Source organism: Vigna angularis, chromosome 1 (assembly GCF_016808095.1).
Source record: "Vigna angularis cultivar LongXiaoDou No.4 chromosome 1, ASM1680809v1, whole genome shotgun sequence".
Lineage (NCBI taxonomy): Eukaryota > Viridiplantae > Streptophyta > Magnoliopsida > Fabales > Fabaceae > Vigna > Vigna angularis.
The window spans coordinates 130,395-147,118 of record NC_068970.1 but is presented as its reverse complement, the minus strand read 5'-3'; the positions used below and the strand labels follow the sequence as shown (position 1 = coordinate 147,118).

Here is a 16,724-nt window from a genome sequence, read left to right as displayed (position 1 = left end):
CAAACTCGTATATTGTGTGTTGCAAGACTCTTTTGATTAGTTTATCAACATACTCATCCAATGTGTATTCTTATACTCATATTCAATGAATATACTCACTTATGTATTCAATGTATGGAATGACTCATATAATGTCTTTTACTATATTCGTCTAATTGATGTATGGAAATACTCCTCTAATGTGTATTGCTAGACTTACTAATATTTTTCGTTATACTTGTATAACCCGTGTATAAACAAACTCGTTTAATATGCATTGCAATATTCATTTAATAAATGCATTAAGAAACTTGTCTAATATATATTAATAGACTCGTTTATTTTGTGTGTGGAAAGACTTGTCTAATGTATATTATTAGAATCATGTAATCAATATATGAATGCTTTGTTTAATATGTATTGTTAGACTGTCCTATAATCAATACATCAATAGACTTGTCATATGTTTTTTGTCTTACTAATCCAATCTATTCATAGACTTGTCTGATATATTTTTATTATACATTTATCATCAATGTATGAAATAACTTTATTAATATTTTTTGTTATACTAATCTAATTAGTGTATAAACGTCTCATATGATACATACCATCCAAACAAAGTTCAATGTAAAATATAAATATAAATAAATTTAATCTTGTTAAAAATATTTAATAAAAGTATCAATTTTAATAAAATTATTTGTATAACATTTATATAAAAAAATAAATTTCATAACAAGGATGAATAACTTCCTTTTTAAAAAAATTAAAATTAAATTAAGACAAAATAAAAATAAAAGAACTAAAATAAAAAATTATTATTATCATTTTTCAATTTAAGAAATAAAAAATAATTAAAACAATTAAAAAAATATGAATTGACATGTGACTCATCTTTAACTATGTTGGTGTAGTGATAACAAAAAGATCTGATCATCAAATATTTTAAAATAAAAATCAAATTAAGACACATAAAATAAAAGATATTAATTTGAGATTTTCAATTAAAATGAATGTAAAACAATAACACTTACCATTTGACATGTAACATCCTCACTGTGATATCATACTAATAGTGCCACGAGCTTATCTCACACATGAAAAAAAAAAACTTAAAAAAAAAGATTGACTTAGTTGAGAGAAAAAAAAAGAAGAGAATTTTTACTTAAATTATTTCTACCAAAATTAGAACAAAATACTAATTTAACCATAAATATAAAACACATGGCATACTTTCGATATTTTCAAAACATTAAATACATTTTAACTTTTCGTTCCATATAATAATAGTGTTGGGAGGATATTGGGCGCGCATTTATTTGTGTATATATATATATATATATATATATATATATATATATATATAATGCATGTCTATGCCCACATCCTCTTGCAAGTACAATCATATATAAGCTGAAACAGACTTCTAGAATCTGTCTCCTCCTTCACCTTTAGAAGGTGAGCAACTTTCGAGTATCCATCATGATATTTCGACATAATATCTTCTTCTTTCATATCCGATATACACTCATGTTGAGCGTGCTTTGTTCTTGATAATTCCCATTGCATTGCCCATATGGCTAAGGGGCGCATGTAACATAAAGATCTATATTCATCTTTATAGGTCCACGCTTCAGGAGTTTGGAATGAATAACTGTTGATCAAGTAGAAGACATTAATTAGCTACTATTAGGGATACAAATACATGAAAAAAGATGCATATCTATAATCTTAAAGATCCATACGAACAAGCCAGCGAATATTATATATTGGCATGAGTTAGTCAGTAATTCAAAACGGCAACGCAAAGGATACCATTGTGCTTATTGACTTGTTGCATAAGAGATCTATCTTCAAGGTTGAGTTTGGTGGTATGATATTCCATCTTATGTTAGGCAAGACAAATTTAGAGAACATTTTGGCCTATCAAACTACATTTTCTTAAGTTTTATCTGGTTTGGTTTGGTCCCCCGCTCTCCTTGTTTGCTTTATGTCTTTGATACTTTGGTGTGTTGCAAATACAGGTTGAGGAGCAACCTGGTTGGGGTTGCAGTCTTGCATAGGGATTGCACACCTACTTTTATTCCAATAGAAGTGTGAAAATTAATGTGGAAACTTTGACTGACTAACAAGGCCAGTTCACAGGATTCCACCTTGGTGACAAGGTGTTTCTTGATGGAAAAGGAAATGATACGGCCAGAACAAGAGGCCCACAATTAAGCATGTGTATAAGGAGGAGATAAATGTGCAATACACCCAATCAAGACACTGAAGGAAGAAATAAGAAGACTATTCTGATAGCAGTGTTGGGAATGCATCCCACGAAGTCAGTTAGGAAGGGAAGTGCTAAAATGGGGAAATAAAGAGCGAGGAAGAAGAAGAGGTTTGAACTGGAATCTGGATCCTTGTGACAGACTAGGTTCTAGAATAACTATAGTTGTACTTTTCTATCTTTTCCACGTTCTATTGGGTGTACCCGTCATACTTAGTTCTGAATCACCTTCATCAGGCCTTATTCTATGGCCTTATTCTATAATACAGTCAATTACTTCTCCTTATTTTTCTGCTGGTACTATCAAGATGCAACTTGATATAAACTTCAGTCTGTAACTTTTCACAAGTACCACTAAAAGAACAGTATATAATATCTTTACCCGAGTCCATTGTCAGACCATGCAGTTTCGTACACTCCACCAGCAGTTTGAAATGCCATGTCAATCATATTTTGTTGGATCATTGTTGCAGCTAAGGCATATGTGACCCCTGACCATATTTCCCGAGATTGCATTGTTGACATGTCAATTTTTCCATCAGGTAACATCCCATTTACAGCACCGCGCCTTCCATCCTGTACTTTCATAACATTGTAATCGTAAATCATTTGAAGTGCGCTTCTACTTTTCTTTTCGTCAACAATAGGCGAAAGACCGCATGCTCTAGCATACCTGCAAAACAAAGAAATAAACTGTTTGAATTGCATTTTAATATTAGCAAGATGAATCTGCATGTCCGTTATAATTGAGGAAAACTGCAAAATTTAAATTGTTTAGAGAACTATGGCATTGTTCAGATGCTTGCATTTTCTTCTTATAAAGTTTAGTTTCAGATGCTTTGCCTGTATGTGACAATTGACAACAGCCAAAGTCTTTTCCTACCAAGTGGGGTTGGCAAGATGGACCAAATCGTGTCATTGTACTCTTTCAAAATTCAAAATTTTAGGGAGACCAATTAGACATGAATCCTTTTTATTGATTTCACTCTAAATTTTTCTTGCTCTTCCTTTATCTATAAATCAACTCTTCTTATAGGCTAGTTGACTTTATTTAAGTCAACACAGCAAGGATTTATAATGGGCAAGGATTTATAATGGGCTTAATATGTAAGTTTGTGTGATATATAGTGGATGCAAAGCTCTTTAAATTTTAAATTAGATGAAATTCAATGAATTCTTAAAGAAATAAGTTGGTTTACCCTCTCTATATGACACAAATTACATGGTGATTATAGTGTACCACAAAGTTAAATGTCACAATGAAAACCCATGCAAAAATTTAGTAAGGTACTTGGTTTCTAGTTAAAGTTTTAATGGATCACTGCAACATAGAGCTACTCGGAAGTACTAATGTAAATAAGGCTACCAAATAGTTTCCAAAAGACAAAATACTGACCATTGACCAGCTAATTGATCAGCTTGAATGGATGAACTCGTACTCCCACCACTGCTATCATAATTGAAGTAAGAACCATTCCATAACTTTTCATATACAGCCTTTGCCTTCTGAAACTTCAGCCAAAAGTAATCTTCAGAACCCTTGTCACCAACTTCAAGTGCCAGTGCTGATGCTGCCTGCAGTGCTGCTACCCACAGTCCGCCACTATAAGCACTCACACCAGACACAGACCATGTGTCATAAGTTTGGTCAGGGAAGCCTTCATTCTCAATCATTCCATCACCATCCTTGTCAAATTGTTCCATATAAGCAATTGCAATATAAACAGCAGGCCACACAGCTTGTGCAAACTTCTTGTCACCAGTGACAACTACATCCCTATAAATCTGAAGAACAAATTTTGAATTCAAGTCTTTCCACCTATCTGTGTTATAAAGATTATAGCTATTTACTTCAAACCATGGATCATTGAGTCCAATATCATGAGGAACAGCACCGAGAACTTTTCTAGGTACCCATTGGCCATCAACTAGAAGTTTCATCTTACTAGGGTCATGCATCAGTACTGCTGCAGCAAAGTCTCTTTGGATGCTGAGTTCAAGTTTTGGGAATAGCATGACTAGTGAAAAAGAAGCATAAAAGTGGACATCGTAGGTATTCCACATTTTATACTCAATGCCTTCAAGATAAAGAAACTGACCAATGTTTTCTTCCCCTTCTTGGAGCAGATTTACTCCATACGCAGACTTTGATGCAGGTGGAGAGTGGGTTTGCTCAACTACTGAGCCAAACATTTCAAGAATGTTGATAGCGGTATCATTTTGATTTGATAAATTATTGGTATTCTTTAAACGAGATATGTGTCCATCCAAGGAAAATTTTCTTTCTCCTGTGTTGTTAACTGAGCTATTTACAGGAAGTGAACCATCTGCTAAAGAGAAAGGGAAAAAACAATGACAAATTGACAGTGGCAACACACTATCATGCACGCAGGGATTGCAGGACTTCCAAAGGAAAATATACCAGACTTATTAGCCGAAATAAAAAAGAGAGTTTAGAAAGCCAAAGATACCTGTCCAAATTGTCCCCCCAGAATTCAAATAGTAAAGTTCATTTAAAAGGGTAGTTGGGTACCTGCACAGAACTCTGAAAACGTCAGATTTTGATTGTAGAAGCGGGTTAAAGAATAAAGAATTGAAGATTACCATTCAGGTAGTCTCTTGTCCTCTAGTATTGGTCTTTGCCAATCATCAATCTGGGTCTCCCATTGGCAATGTTCTATGGAACAAATTTATAGAAGTTTCAATTAGTAATTTATGGTATTAACAATCACGGATGAGACATGCCTCTGCATGGGGTTTTGCAAACAAAGTAATGCCCGCATCAAAATTAAGAAAAACAATATCCACAATCTAGCTTGCCAGAAATCTAACTATAGCTATAATTATTAAGGACATCAAATTTAGATACAATCCCCACCTTCAACCACAATATTTAATGGAGTTGGGCAAAGAATATTACCAATAATAGCATCATGTGCAATATCTGCAGCAGCATCTCCATGAGTACCATAGAATTTAGTGTAACGCCTGCAAACCAAGGTTTTTAGTTATGTTATGTAGCCTGAGAACTAGGGATGACAACAGGACGGTCAAGTGCGGGTTTGACTATCTCACCCCATCCACCAAGTAACAATTCATTCTTATCTAGTATGAAGTTTTTCTTCCATCCTCATCTCCATCAATATACCCATATATGCTCCCATACCCACCCATTTATTGTTTCAAATATTAATTGAATACTTTTTACAAGAAAACAACAACAAAGAAAACATGATATTATCAAATATTCAATGTTAAAAGGGTACACATTTTTTTTCAACGTCAAATATAAAAAACATATTATAATTATATAAATATCAAATAAGAGTATCAAATAACAATTGGATAAAGGTCAAATAATTACAGAAAAAAAAATGATTAAATGTGTGCTCATAAGTTATGAAATTAATGACCAAAGAAAAGTTAATATGAGATTTTTAGATTACCTAAAAAATTAAAGGTGTTTTAGAAATTTAAAATGGAGATGGTTATGAGGAAGAGATCGGGGCATATGTGTACATACCCATCCTCTGCCCATCCTTAATTTAAAAAATTGGTTATTACCTAGTATATGAAGATCCCCATCAAAATTGGAATGGATTTGGAAAATGCCCATGGGAACAAATTTATTTGCCATCCCTCCTTAAACCAAAGATATCATCACACAAGTTTTCTACCATAGTACCACCCACCTGTAATATGTCTTTCCTTCAGGAAACTTGACTTCAGGGCAGTCCCATGCCAATGAAAATGTCACAATTCGCTGAGCATTAGATGGAACAGTCACAGTGGCTGCGATGGCTGCTCCAATAGATGATCCTGGTTCTGAAGGCGTAGCAGTTTCAGAAAAATTCAGATGGTCAAACGACCCATGCTGAAAAGAACAATGGTACCATAATTCAATTTAGTGAAATGTTGTGTAGTGTGCATACGGATGACAGCAAGTTTAATATCATCTAAGTTGTACCATTTTGAATGAGCATCGTTAATCAACAACTAGAGAAAAAGTCCTCAAATTTCATCATTAATGTTTCTTGAGGGAACAAAGCACACATAAATTCCATTATCACTCAGAATACAGTAAAGGATCAAGCTAAGCAGAAAGGAGAGATACTATCTGCATCATATTATATTCATTTAATCAGTTCAACCATGACTAAGCGGTAATATACTTTAAAGGATCAATCATTTAATTAGTTTCTTGACAGTCTTTAAACTTTATACAGGTTTGCATCAAGTACATCCTTTTGCTGAGCTAATACATACTTCAATTGTAAATCCATAGTTACAATAGCCAATCCTATGAATGAATAGGAGGCATGGGAAATTAACAAATAAGGCCCAAGAAGTGATTATTTAAGCTTGAAATATCCTTACAGAATTATGTTCAAAGAGATTCAAGTATTGATAACTGTCAGAATAGAGAACAATAGATTCAGACATCCAAAAGCAAAGGAAACTCCAAATAATTGCTTTAAGAAATTCTTACAGCACAAGGATTAGCTTTATCTGTTACAGAACAGCATGAAGGAAAATAAAACATTGAACAAAATTATTTCAAAAAAATACTTATGAAATTCGAAAGTAGATCTCTGACCTGTTTAACTTCATGCCACATGTCCTTAGCCGATATACCATTATAAGAACCAGATACAACAAAGACAGGGCACTCTGAGATATGAACAAATTCAGTCTCTTCTGCTGCAATTGCAAATGTGACTGGAGATCTATCATTTGCCGTCCTGCATGTTAAACATACCACAATAACATTTATTTGACAAAAACTAATTGTTTTCCTTTTCATTTTTTTCTCAAAAAGAGAATAGCAAGCTATACTTACTTATGATGTAGAAGCACGGCATGAACCCCATCATTCAACCTATATCAGAAGATAATATGTATTGTGAATATTAGAGTAAACTATTGACGAGCTTTGGGAGGTTGAATCAAATTGGATCATCTGCGTAAAAAAAACAAACCAACTGACTATTTTCTTACATTTTCTTGGAATTAAAGTGGTCACCAGTAAATTCAGAAATTCCTCCAACAGAATTCTGAAGCACACAGCAATTTGTTTGCACTCAGTGCCCCCAACAAAAGAATAGAGTACTACAAACCAACAGAAGGTAACAGTAATGGCCAACATAAAAGTATCACTTACTGTCCATGTGAAAAGCAAGGTAACATCTGCTGACATATTCCCTAAATTTTTCAGCTGCAAAAAATAAAATTGTCTGCTTATTACTAACTTTAGAAGCATCAAAGTCCAACCAAAATTTATATGGAAGTCATCCTTGCCTACCGTGAAAGTGAAAACTGTTACAGGAAAGCTACTCTCCTTGTAATTATGAGGTATAACAGGTGAAATCTGATGACAAATTATTCTCAAAGCTGGGTCAGGTTCTGCATTTGAACAGAAGAGTTGATAGACGAGAGAGATAGTGAGTACTATAATGGAATTGAACTATGCCAACTAGCCCAGTTTACCCTCATAAATCGTCCAAGCCCTTGGGTACAATGCATGATATGTGGAACTGTTTCCATTTATATTCCAATCCCATGATTCAATCCCTGACACTGGATTTTGTCTGAATGAAGTTCATGCATAATTTTTTAAATTATATTCAAAGAATTTAAATCTGCCATTCAAAATAATAAATTAGAGACAGATAAGTTACAAGCAATCTACAAAGACTTACTTTATTATCTCTTGCTTCCCAGGGCAAAGTACACTAGAATATTTTTCACCACTTGGACGTGAAACGAAAACCTGAGACAACAATCTTTCTTATGTCTGAAAAGATAATACTATTTGGATGAAGTAAAGAAAATATAAGACATAAAATAATTTGTAAGAGATACTTGAACTTCAAGAAATACTGATCCAAAAATTTGAGTTTAACTTGTTAATAACCACATTCCACGCTAGAAATGTATATATACAGATAGATGCTAAGAGAAATTCTAGGATTTAAGGGTAACCAGTGAATTGACATGATATAAACAACCAGGTTAACCAAAATGGTATAGCACCTAATCCTTAATTACAACCCCAAGTTTTGTCGTTATGTTCAGTGCAGATTGGAGACAACTGTTTAGTGTCGGCATCAGGTAGTTATGCACATGTTCTTTTTGTCCACATTTCAAGCATTAAGGCCTTTTATGTGAGGAGACCTATCATATAGAAACAGTGATCAAACTTTCCTTTATAGTTTATCCTTTAAGGCAGTGGTATTTATGTAAGTATTATGCTCAAATGGGAACAGAACCACCTCCTAAGACAAAATAATGCTTATTTCTTCCATTACGAAGAAAAATCTACTTAAAAAGATTTAGGAAAAAAAAAAGTAGTGTGAAAGATAAATAAGAAACGGGAGAGATACACATAGATGTTACTCACAAAACATTAAGATATCACAGCCTGCATTATAACTATAATGTGCATTGTTGATAAACAATTCAATTTACTGAACTAGTAAAAAAGATTGGACACTGTTTTGCTTATCACAGTGTGAATAAACATCACATTGTTACATTGACATGCAAATTCTGGTATCATTGTATCTAAGGTCTGAATATAGAATATCAAATTTCATATTTCAAGGGAACACAGACAGTATCAGACCGCTCGGATTGCCAGAAATGTTTAAAATAAAGTAGAAAGGTATCTTCCTGATCAAGGAGAATGAGTAAAACTTACAGAAAACTGATTTGCTAAAACTGGTTTCTCTTCACATACTACAGGGAATAGTTGCCAACGCTGAAATTCACCTCTGAAACTTCTTCCAATACTTCCAGCTCTGGACATCAGTTTGTCAAAAGAAAATAAAAAATTGAATATTATTTACCCAAATTATCCAAAATGTTCTCAAGCTAATATAAATTGGATAATAATGATGATGTTAACATCGTAATATTCAGGTTGTCACATATCATTAAATGATTTTTACCATTTTATCACTATTATTTTAGTAGCCTGAGTTATTTCCCCATAAATATGCTGTACATTTCATTAATGTGGCCCTATAATTTCTCCCTTGTACAGTTACTGAATTACTATTTAATGAGCAATGCCTAAATAGGTAGAATAGTTTTTTCCCCAAAACCACACTCTTGATATCATCAAGATGACTCGTGTGTGAGTGTGTGTTTGGACAAATGTAATGTGATTATAACTTATTATATGATTGGTATAACTAGAAATAAAAATATACCTATCGACATTTTAAACATAAATCCAATTGGCACCTGTGGTAATATCAAGCCAATAAACGATATCACATTTTCCACGCACAATATGTACATGTTTTATACTACAACTGCAATATTTCAAATCAAAAACCCATAACCTAATTAGTTGAAGGTAACATTAAAAGGATCATATCACAAGGATGGTTAATTTAATCTTGTGATTATCTTTTAGCTTGAGCACATGGAAGAGAAATGTTACTTAATTCAAGATTGAAGACTTACCCAATAGCTTATATTCATAGAGAAAGAAATAAATATGAATATTTGCTTGCATCACGTGGTATTAGAAACTTGGGTAGTTTTTGGAAGGGTTGGGATTCCTTCAATGGTTTCTCGTGATTTCTTCAGAGACCGATTTGGTCTTCCTAGTTTTAGGTTTTTTCAGGGGTTTTGGCGTGGCCCCCCACTTTTGTATGTATTGTTTCTTTGTTTATTTAAAATATTTAGGTAGAGATACTGCATATGATTGTTACTGGCTAGAATGTGCGGTTACTTGGGATTGTAGCCAGCATAGCGATGTTTTTGCATACTTGCTTTATAAAAAAAAAAAAAAAAAGACTTACCCTATACCTCCCAAAGGAACACCATGACAAAATGTCGTGCTACGCTTGGCAAAAGGATCAATCATTCCAATCTGTGCAAGAAAGATAGAAACAACAAATAAACGCAGAAAACGGTCAGAGAAAAATAATCAGATGGATTCTTCATCGCACTAATCGATATATGATAGAAATTCATAGACAAAATAAGATTACCCTTCCTTTGGCAGCTTCTTCCCGACAATAATGCCATAAGCGATAGCCAATAGGAGCCTACCAAATCAAAAAATAGCCTCGTCAAATTCCCGATGCTCCTAATTTTTAAATATAATAGGTGGGGAAAAAAACGATAGAGTTGATATATGATATACCCAATAGGGATAATATTGCAGAGCATCAAAGTATATGAAAGGGGAGGTGACACTGAACTGTCTTGTCCTAAAACAGAAATCAAGAACAGAGTCCCTGAGATTTAAATTGTCTTATAGGGTAGGATTGCATGAGATGTCAACATTTCATAAATATTTGAAAGAACTTGAGTATGATTAACAGCAAATTGAAGTCGAAAAAAAAAGGTGTTGGGAGTGAGATAAGCAATAAGGAGGAGTTAATGGGATGCAGAATGAAGGTTTATGGTGCGATCTCTTTCAAACATTGTTACATGAATAGCCTTACCAGATGAACAATATCTTTGAAACATAAGGAGATTTCGGATGAGTAATTTCCATGGGAGTTCAATTTTCGGTGCCATGTAAGTGAAGGAGGATTGGGTGGGTGAGCCTTTAGCGGACATGAAACAAAAAGAGATGTTAGTAGAATGAATGTGGCATGATGAGATGGGTAGTATAAAATTAACCTTTCTGGTAGAACACTTGTTGTCTCCCATCTTCCCTTGCCTTGCGTTTTCTTTACTTAACCAGTACGTTGAATTAGATATGGGATCTGCTAATCGTCCCTCTCTACTTATACTTTTTTTTTTCATAAATGCGCGCCTAAGTAAACTTAACAGATGTAATAATTACATTAAAAATATAGTTGTATGTTTTAAATATTAAATGGTGAGATGAAATTTTTAGTAATTTAACTAAGCTTATTATCAATCTTCATTCAATAGTCATTATTAGATATTTTAATGCAATTTATTATTATTATTACTTTTCATTTATTATTGTTTCTTTTATTTTTATAAAAATATTTAATTATTACACTGTTTTTAATATTTCTTGAAATGTTCTTTTTTATATAGTTTAAAATTTTAAAAATAACATTACAAAATTAAAATAATCAATTTATGAGAAAATTATATATAATAAAAATTAAAAGAATTAACTTAAATTTAGAAATAAAAAAATTGAATTTCTGAAAATAAATAAAAGTTAAATTTGATTACTAATATTTTTATCATAATTATTATATTTATATGTATCTTATGTTTTCAATACGTGGTTTTGGTCTTCCATCGTTTTGTCCACGACTTGTTTTAGAAAATTCATAACTTTGACTTGGTCGACAAATTTTTATTATTTATTTAAGTTACCTTGAAAAGTGTGCTAAGTATTAAATGTATTCACATCAACTTCGTGATAAATCATCACTGGCCTAAAAAATTATTAATAATGACCATCTAGAAGAAGTATTTCCAACAATAAATTGCCCTTTTAATTCTGCAATACCCAACCTCTCTTACAAATAGATCATCACCTAATTGTGAGAAACCTTCCCTTTCAAAGGGATCAATCATTGATTATGTTAGCCGTCTCACACGTGTGGTCCTCCAATGATCGCCTACTTCTGGGATAACAATTTCCTTATTATTGCATCTGACATTCCCACTAGTGAATGAAATTACTAGATAATTAAAATTAATAAGAAACCAAAACTTATAAATGAAGATAATTAAAACAAAAACTGAAGAAACCAAATTCAAGAAATAACCATGATAAAAAAAAAAGTAAATGTAAAATTAAGCCAAATGTATTCAATCCTTTCAGATAGAATAGAAACTTAGAAAATTGTGGAGATGGAGGGTACCGGAAAGAAATAAAATATTACTCACTACAAATTCTAAAGCAAATAAGCTACAGTTGGAATTAGGAGACAAAACAAGAATTAGAGAGTTGCTCATTTGGTTTCCTTTGGCACGAATAATGACAATTCAGGCAAAGAAATCCGTTTGGGTGGGAGAGAATAGGCTTAGTTCAACAAACTTGCTGTCCCTATCCCTATCCCTTTCCGATGTCCGAAATGAAATTGAACCACCTTTAGTTGATGCATCAGAATACCTGCATTGAGTGGGACGGGGAGTTGGACTGTTCCCTTCAATATCATTATCTTCTTGGTGACCATGATTAGCAATAAGAGACATGGTATCATTACAATCAACATTCAGTCTCCAAGCATCTAAATCTAGCAAGTTTCCCAGCGCCAAACTATCTGCAACTGGACGATACACAAGCATGCACATGCACACCCCAGCACAACACACAAGGGCAAGAAAAGCCAAGAAAGCAAAGGCTTCAAACATAAAATGCTCAGGTCCAGATAAAACAGATAAACCAAGGAAAAGAACCCTTAATGGAAGGAAACCTGAAACTGAGAGTATCAGTGTGTAAATCCTCTTCTGCAATCCCTTATTAATAACTAACTTCAAAATCCTACTTCCAAGCCAAAAAAGGTAGGAGGTGAGGATAATGGCGAAAAGGCCAAGGAAAAGAGTACTGAGTAAAGGGTAAGTACAGAGGGCGATGTCATGTTCCTCAGTAATTGAAGAGGCAGTAGCTGTACTTGTAAAATAATGAGGCAACTTTTCTCCAGAACCATTGTTATTCTTGTTTAGGTGAGGTCCAACCAAAATGACAAAAAGTTGAAGAACAAAGATTGGGAAGCAGTATAGCAGAATATAGCCGGCTGTCTTCCCATTCCATTTTCTGTTCATAATTCCAGTATCCAACGTCTGTAAGGGTGCACGGAGGAGAAACACTAGTGTGAGGAAGAGACAGGGTTCTGCAAACCCCAGATTTGATACAATGTAGCATTTGCAGATCGTTTCCTGCCATTTTAAGTGAAGGGCACGTCTTAACAAACTTAACCGAATAATCTCACCAAGACCCCACCAGATTGCAAACAAGATAAATGCTATTCTGATGATCCAAGGACCACTAAAATAACTCAGCTGAACAAAACCCCGATTATTAATACGAGACCTAAAGTAAAATGAGTATGCAATGCACATCAAGCCCAGAATAAGCAATATGGCTACCAAACAAATTGTGACCACACTGAATGCATCGGCAGCAAATCTCGTCAGGGGCATTACCCGAATTACAGATTCCAAGCATGCTCTCTGATAGCATGGATAAAAAAAATTCTTTTCAGAATTCCACTTTAACACGCTCGGAGTCTCGGTATTAATGATAGAAGACAATGACGGAACACAGATCAGACATTCATTATGACTCCAACTGAACAACTAGCTCCCTTTCACGTGGCCGAATGGCAACGAGACCCCATCTACCTCAGAACATGTGTGCTGCCAAGTACCTAAGAAAATAAAAGCAAATACGTAAAATTGGAACAAAATTACTTGATACTTTAACAACAGAACATGGAATTTCACTTGGTGTATAACTTGTATTTCAGAAGAAAAAAATTGTTTGATTAAGCAGGCAACATATTTGCATGAATGATTGATTGGGGTGAAGTTGAATAAAAGAAAGAGTAAAGGGTGAGCAGTAACTGGGTTTGAACATAAACTTGATTCTGACTCTGACAGAGGAATACAAAACAATAACTTAAGTAAGTAACAAACTAAGCTAGCGAATCTGAAACTTGGTTGGTTGAATCAAAATTGAAATGGGTTTGTATTAGAGGACTGGAAAATGAAAGAAAAAAAGGGTGAGGAAGCAAGAAATGATAGAAAGAAGGAATGGAGAACTTAGGTGAGAGTGTTGGATTTGATGGATCTAGAAGATGAGAAAGGATGAAGGAGAAGTAAGAAATGAGAATCCAATGACTCTCCCTGTGTTGTGTGTTGTGTTGTGCTGTGTTGTTCCAAATTCCAAATCATACACACATGTTGTCTCCAGCCTGTCTCCAGCTGTCTCAGCACAACTCTCTTTTTTTTTTTTCTTAAATAAATATTATTTCCAATAATATGTCACGCCACGCTCTAACCACTTCCTACTGTATACTTTATTTTAGTTTCAGCATTTGTATTTTGCATTATATATTATTAATGTAAAATTTCTGAATATTTTTCCTTTTAACTAAACCTACCATTACTCAATTGGTGTTGTAAAGTAAATATAATTCAATTTTCCTTCATGCATGTGTAATGTTAATATTACCATATTATGCAAACAAGTTATGTTGAATTTTAACTAGGTTCCAGTGAAATTCATCCATGTGGCTAATTTAATTTTTGAATTAGACTAGTGTAACATTCCAAAAAAATATAGTGCAAACCCATATAATAGGAACATCGCATTCATAATAATGCATATCAGTTTTTACAAATGATAGAACGTACGGTTATGGCCGAACGACCTTACAAAATAGCAAGGGATTAAAACTATACAAATATACAAACCTAGACCGAACGGTTTACAAAACACTTATATCGAACGGTCATCTAAAACAAGAAAACAGTAGATGGCCGAACGGATTCTACTGTTCGACCTTAACATCTACCTCTACCAAATTTTTTTCTTTCAGCGCCTCTTCCAGCAACGTTTCTCCTTTTGCTCACATCCACACGGATGATCACTGCAACAGAAAGACACACATACCGAACGTACAAAACAGACGATACAGGAAGTAGGGTAAGCTTATGTAATTCAATTCAAGTATCAACATAGATTTCACACAATTCAAATAAACGAGATAATTCATTCACTTTTACATGCAAAGCCTAATACTAGACTCACACTGTCCGGACTGTATGAATTCTGTGTAGCTACGACGTTCGTGCACCCGGGTGATGTAGTAACTGGGATACCCTTAACAGCTGCCACCCGAGGTTAGTCCGTTCCGTCCAAATTAACCATAAGGACGAGGACCTCCTACCATTCTCACACATGACTTACCCTTCTCTACGTGAGAAACGAGTAATCACGAATATCAGGATGAACCGCCAGCTTAGCATGCCCACATTCATACTTTACCAATTCCCAGGTACATTCATGAGATATTCCTCCCCGGAATACTCGTTCATAACCAAAGTCATATCATCTATATCATATTCCATCATCTTTCATTAATAAGACCTCAACGGGACCAATTTGAATAAAGATCTCTTAGGATACCAAATGTCGAACGTTAAACTTCAACTCTAAACAAGACCGAACGCTTGGAGTGAGACCAAAGGTATCCAGTTCCAAAACAGATCAAAACCGAGGGAGTGAATATCGGGTTAAGAAATAGACTGATTACAATAATATTTCTCGAGGACGAATAGAACTAAACGTTATTTACTAGGTGAGCCAATTGGATGAGCTGACTCACGAGAGTTAGACCGAACGCCAACAAGCCTAGGCCGAGTACTAAGACTCTAGGTTGAAACCAATTGAGACAGACACTGTAGGACATCCAATAATGGTACTTAACGGAATCCTGTGAAGAAGTCGAACGTCAATATATACTTAGCTTTTGAATGAGTTAAACATCCAGAAAAAAAATCAAAATGTCAGTTGAAGACCGAGCACCATAAAGAGTGAACCCTATTGAGTTTGGACGAATGTTCTTATTATCAAGATATATTATAGAAAGGAGAATGAGCGTCTGATGTAAGACTGAGCACTACTAGACTTATAGAATAAATGCTTGATAAATATAGGATATCATTTAACTAGTATTAAAAAATGAACGAGATATACAATTACATATAGATATACTTAGGTTTACCATCAAACACCAAGGAATGAAGATCCTTAGTTGAACACTTATATAAAGATATTACAGAACGAAGACGCTCGTCCTCAACTAGAATTCTTTCCAAATGAAAGAATCCAGTTCCAACCAAGTCCACAGGAAAACTGAACGGTTAAAGACCATTCAGTGACGAACATAAATTTTCATATGGAATCACGTACTTAGAATTGTTTATATCAATTCATTTCTCAACTTCTATTTTCATAAAATCATACATTCATATCATAGTAAATCTTCATACTTCATACAATCAAGACATATCAATCATCATATTCATTCAGCAACTCAACGAACATGCATCCATTCAAGACGAACTTAAAATGAACATTCAATCAAATTATATAAGCTTCCCTTACCTCTAACGTGACCGAACGTTCACAACTTGAACAAAAAAGCTCACCACCAATTTCTTAGAAGACTACGATCGTGCTTTACAAAACTAGCCAAATGAAAGACCAGGAAAGTGTTCAGAAAAGGTTTAAGAAACTCATGTAACCGAAACTGAGTTTGCATGCACAGACAAACCACTCGGCTAAGAGAGAGGAACTTACCAGCCTAGAATCCGAAACTGATCGGTTCAAACGGACGCCCTCTACACCGGAAGAGTAGAAATGGTGCCTGAGTGGTGATCGGAGAAGAGAAAATGAGTGTTTCTTAGAGAGAAGATGAAGAAGTCTAGAGAGAAGGAGGAGAAAATGGAAACTCAGAAGGTTGAAGAAGATGGTTGCATGCAGAGAGTGACGTAAATTTTT

At 34.1% G+C, this 16,724-nt stretch overlaps 2 protein-coding genes across 7 annotated transcripts; both read right to left on the bottom strand.

Moving 5' to 3' along the window:
• Positions 1–1,198: 1,198 nt before the first annotated feature.
• LOC108330316 (uncharacterized) lies at positions 1,199–10,996 on the bottom strand. Of its 6 annotated transcripts, XM_017564806.2 has the most exons (20): positions 10,901–10,996; positions 10,720–10,824; positions 10,416–10,482; positions 10,261–10,317; positions 10,069–10,139; positions 8,955–9,054; positions 7,954–8,024; positions 7,742–7,842; positions 7,557–7,657; positions 7,416–7,469; positions 7,253–7,308; positions 7,095–7,133; positions 6,852–6,996; positions 5,947–6,128; positions 5,175–5,242; positions 4,859–4,931; positions 4,726–4,787; positions 3,651–4,584; positions 2,637–2,927; positions 1,200–1,636 (listed from the first exon to the last, which is right to left on the bottom strand). In XM_017564806.2, exons 2-20 carry the CDS (start codon positions 10,770–10,772, stop codon positions 1,357–1,359), a joined length of 2,805 nt encoding a protein of 934 aa, XP_017420295.2. In that variant the 5' UTR covers positions 10,773–10,824; positions 10,901–10,996; the 3' UTR covers positions 1,200–1,356. The 6 variants fall into 6 exon arrangements, with proteins under 6 accessions (XP_052735385.1, XP_017420295.2, XP_052735393.1 ...); XM_052879425.1 differs by lacking the exon at positions 10,416–10,482 and having other exon boundaries at positions 1,199–1,636; positions 10,901–10,945; XM_052879433.1 differs by lacking the exon at positions 10,901–10,996 and having other exon boundaries at positions 10,720–10,877.
• Positions 10,997–11,986: 990 nt separating this feature from the next.
• LOC108323926 (uncharacterized) lies at positions 11,987–14,097 on the bottom strand. Its single transcript, XM_017556759.2, has 2 exons — positions 13,781–14,097; positions 11,987–13,584 (listed from the first exon to the last, which is right to left on the bottom strand). Exon 2 carries the CDS (start codon positions 13,355–13,357, stop codon positions 12,200–12,202), a length of 1,158 nt encoding a protein of 385 aa, XP_017412248.1. The 5' UTR covers positions 13,358–13,584; positions 13,781–14,097; the 3' UTR covers positions 11,987–12,199.
• Positions 14,098–16,724: the final 2,627 nt, after the last annotated feature.

What these genes read in the sequence shown, in the direction of transcription:
- LOC108323926 (XM_017556759.2), bottom strand. Translation starts at nt 13,357, where the DNA reads ATGCCCCTGACGAGATTTGCTGCCGATGCATTCAGTGTGGTCACAATT.
- LOC108330316 (XM_052879425.1), bottom strand. Translation starts at nt 10,930, where the DNA reads ATGGGAGACAACAAGTGTTCTACCAGAAAG. An exon ending in TAACAGTTTTCACTTTCACG is followed by an intron (nt 7,470 to 7,556) that starts GTAGGCAAGGAT and finishes TATTTTTTGCAG; the next exon opens with CTGAAAAATTTAGGGAATAT. An exon ending in GAAGGAAAGACATATTACAG is followed by an intron (nt 5,243 to 5,946) that starts GTGGGTGGTACT and finishes CTTGGTTTGCAG; the next exon opens with GCGTTACACTAAATTCTATG.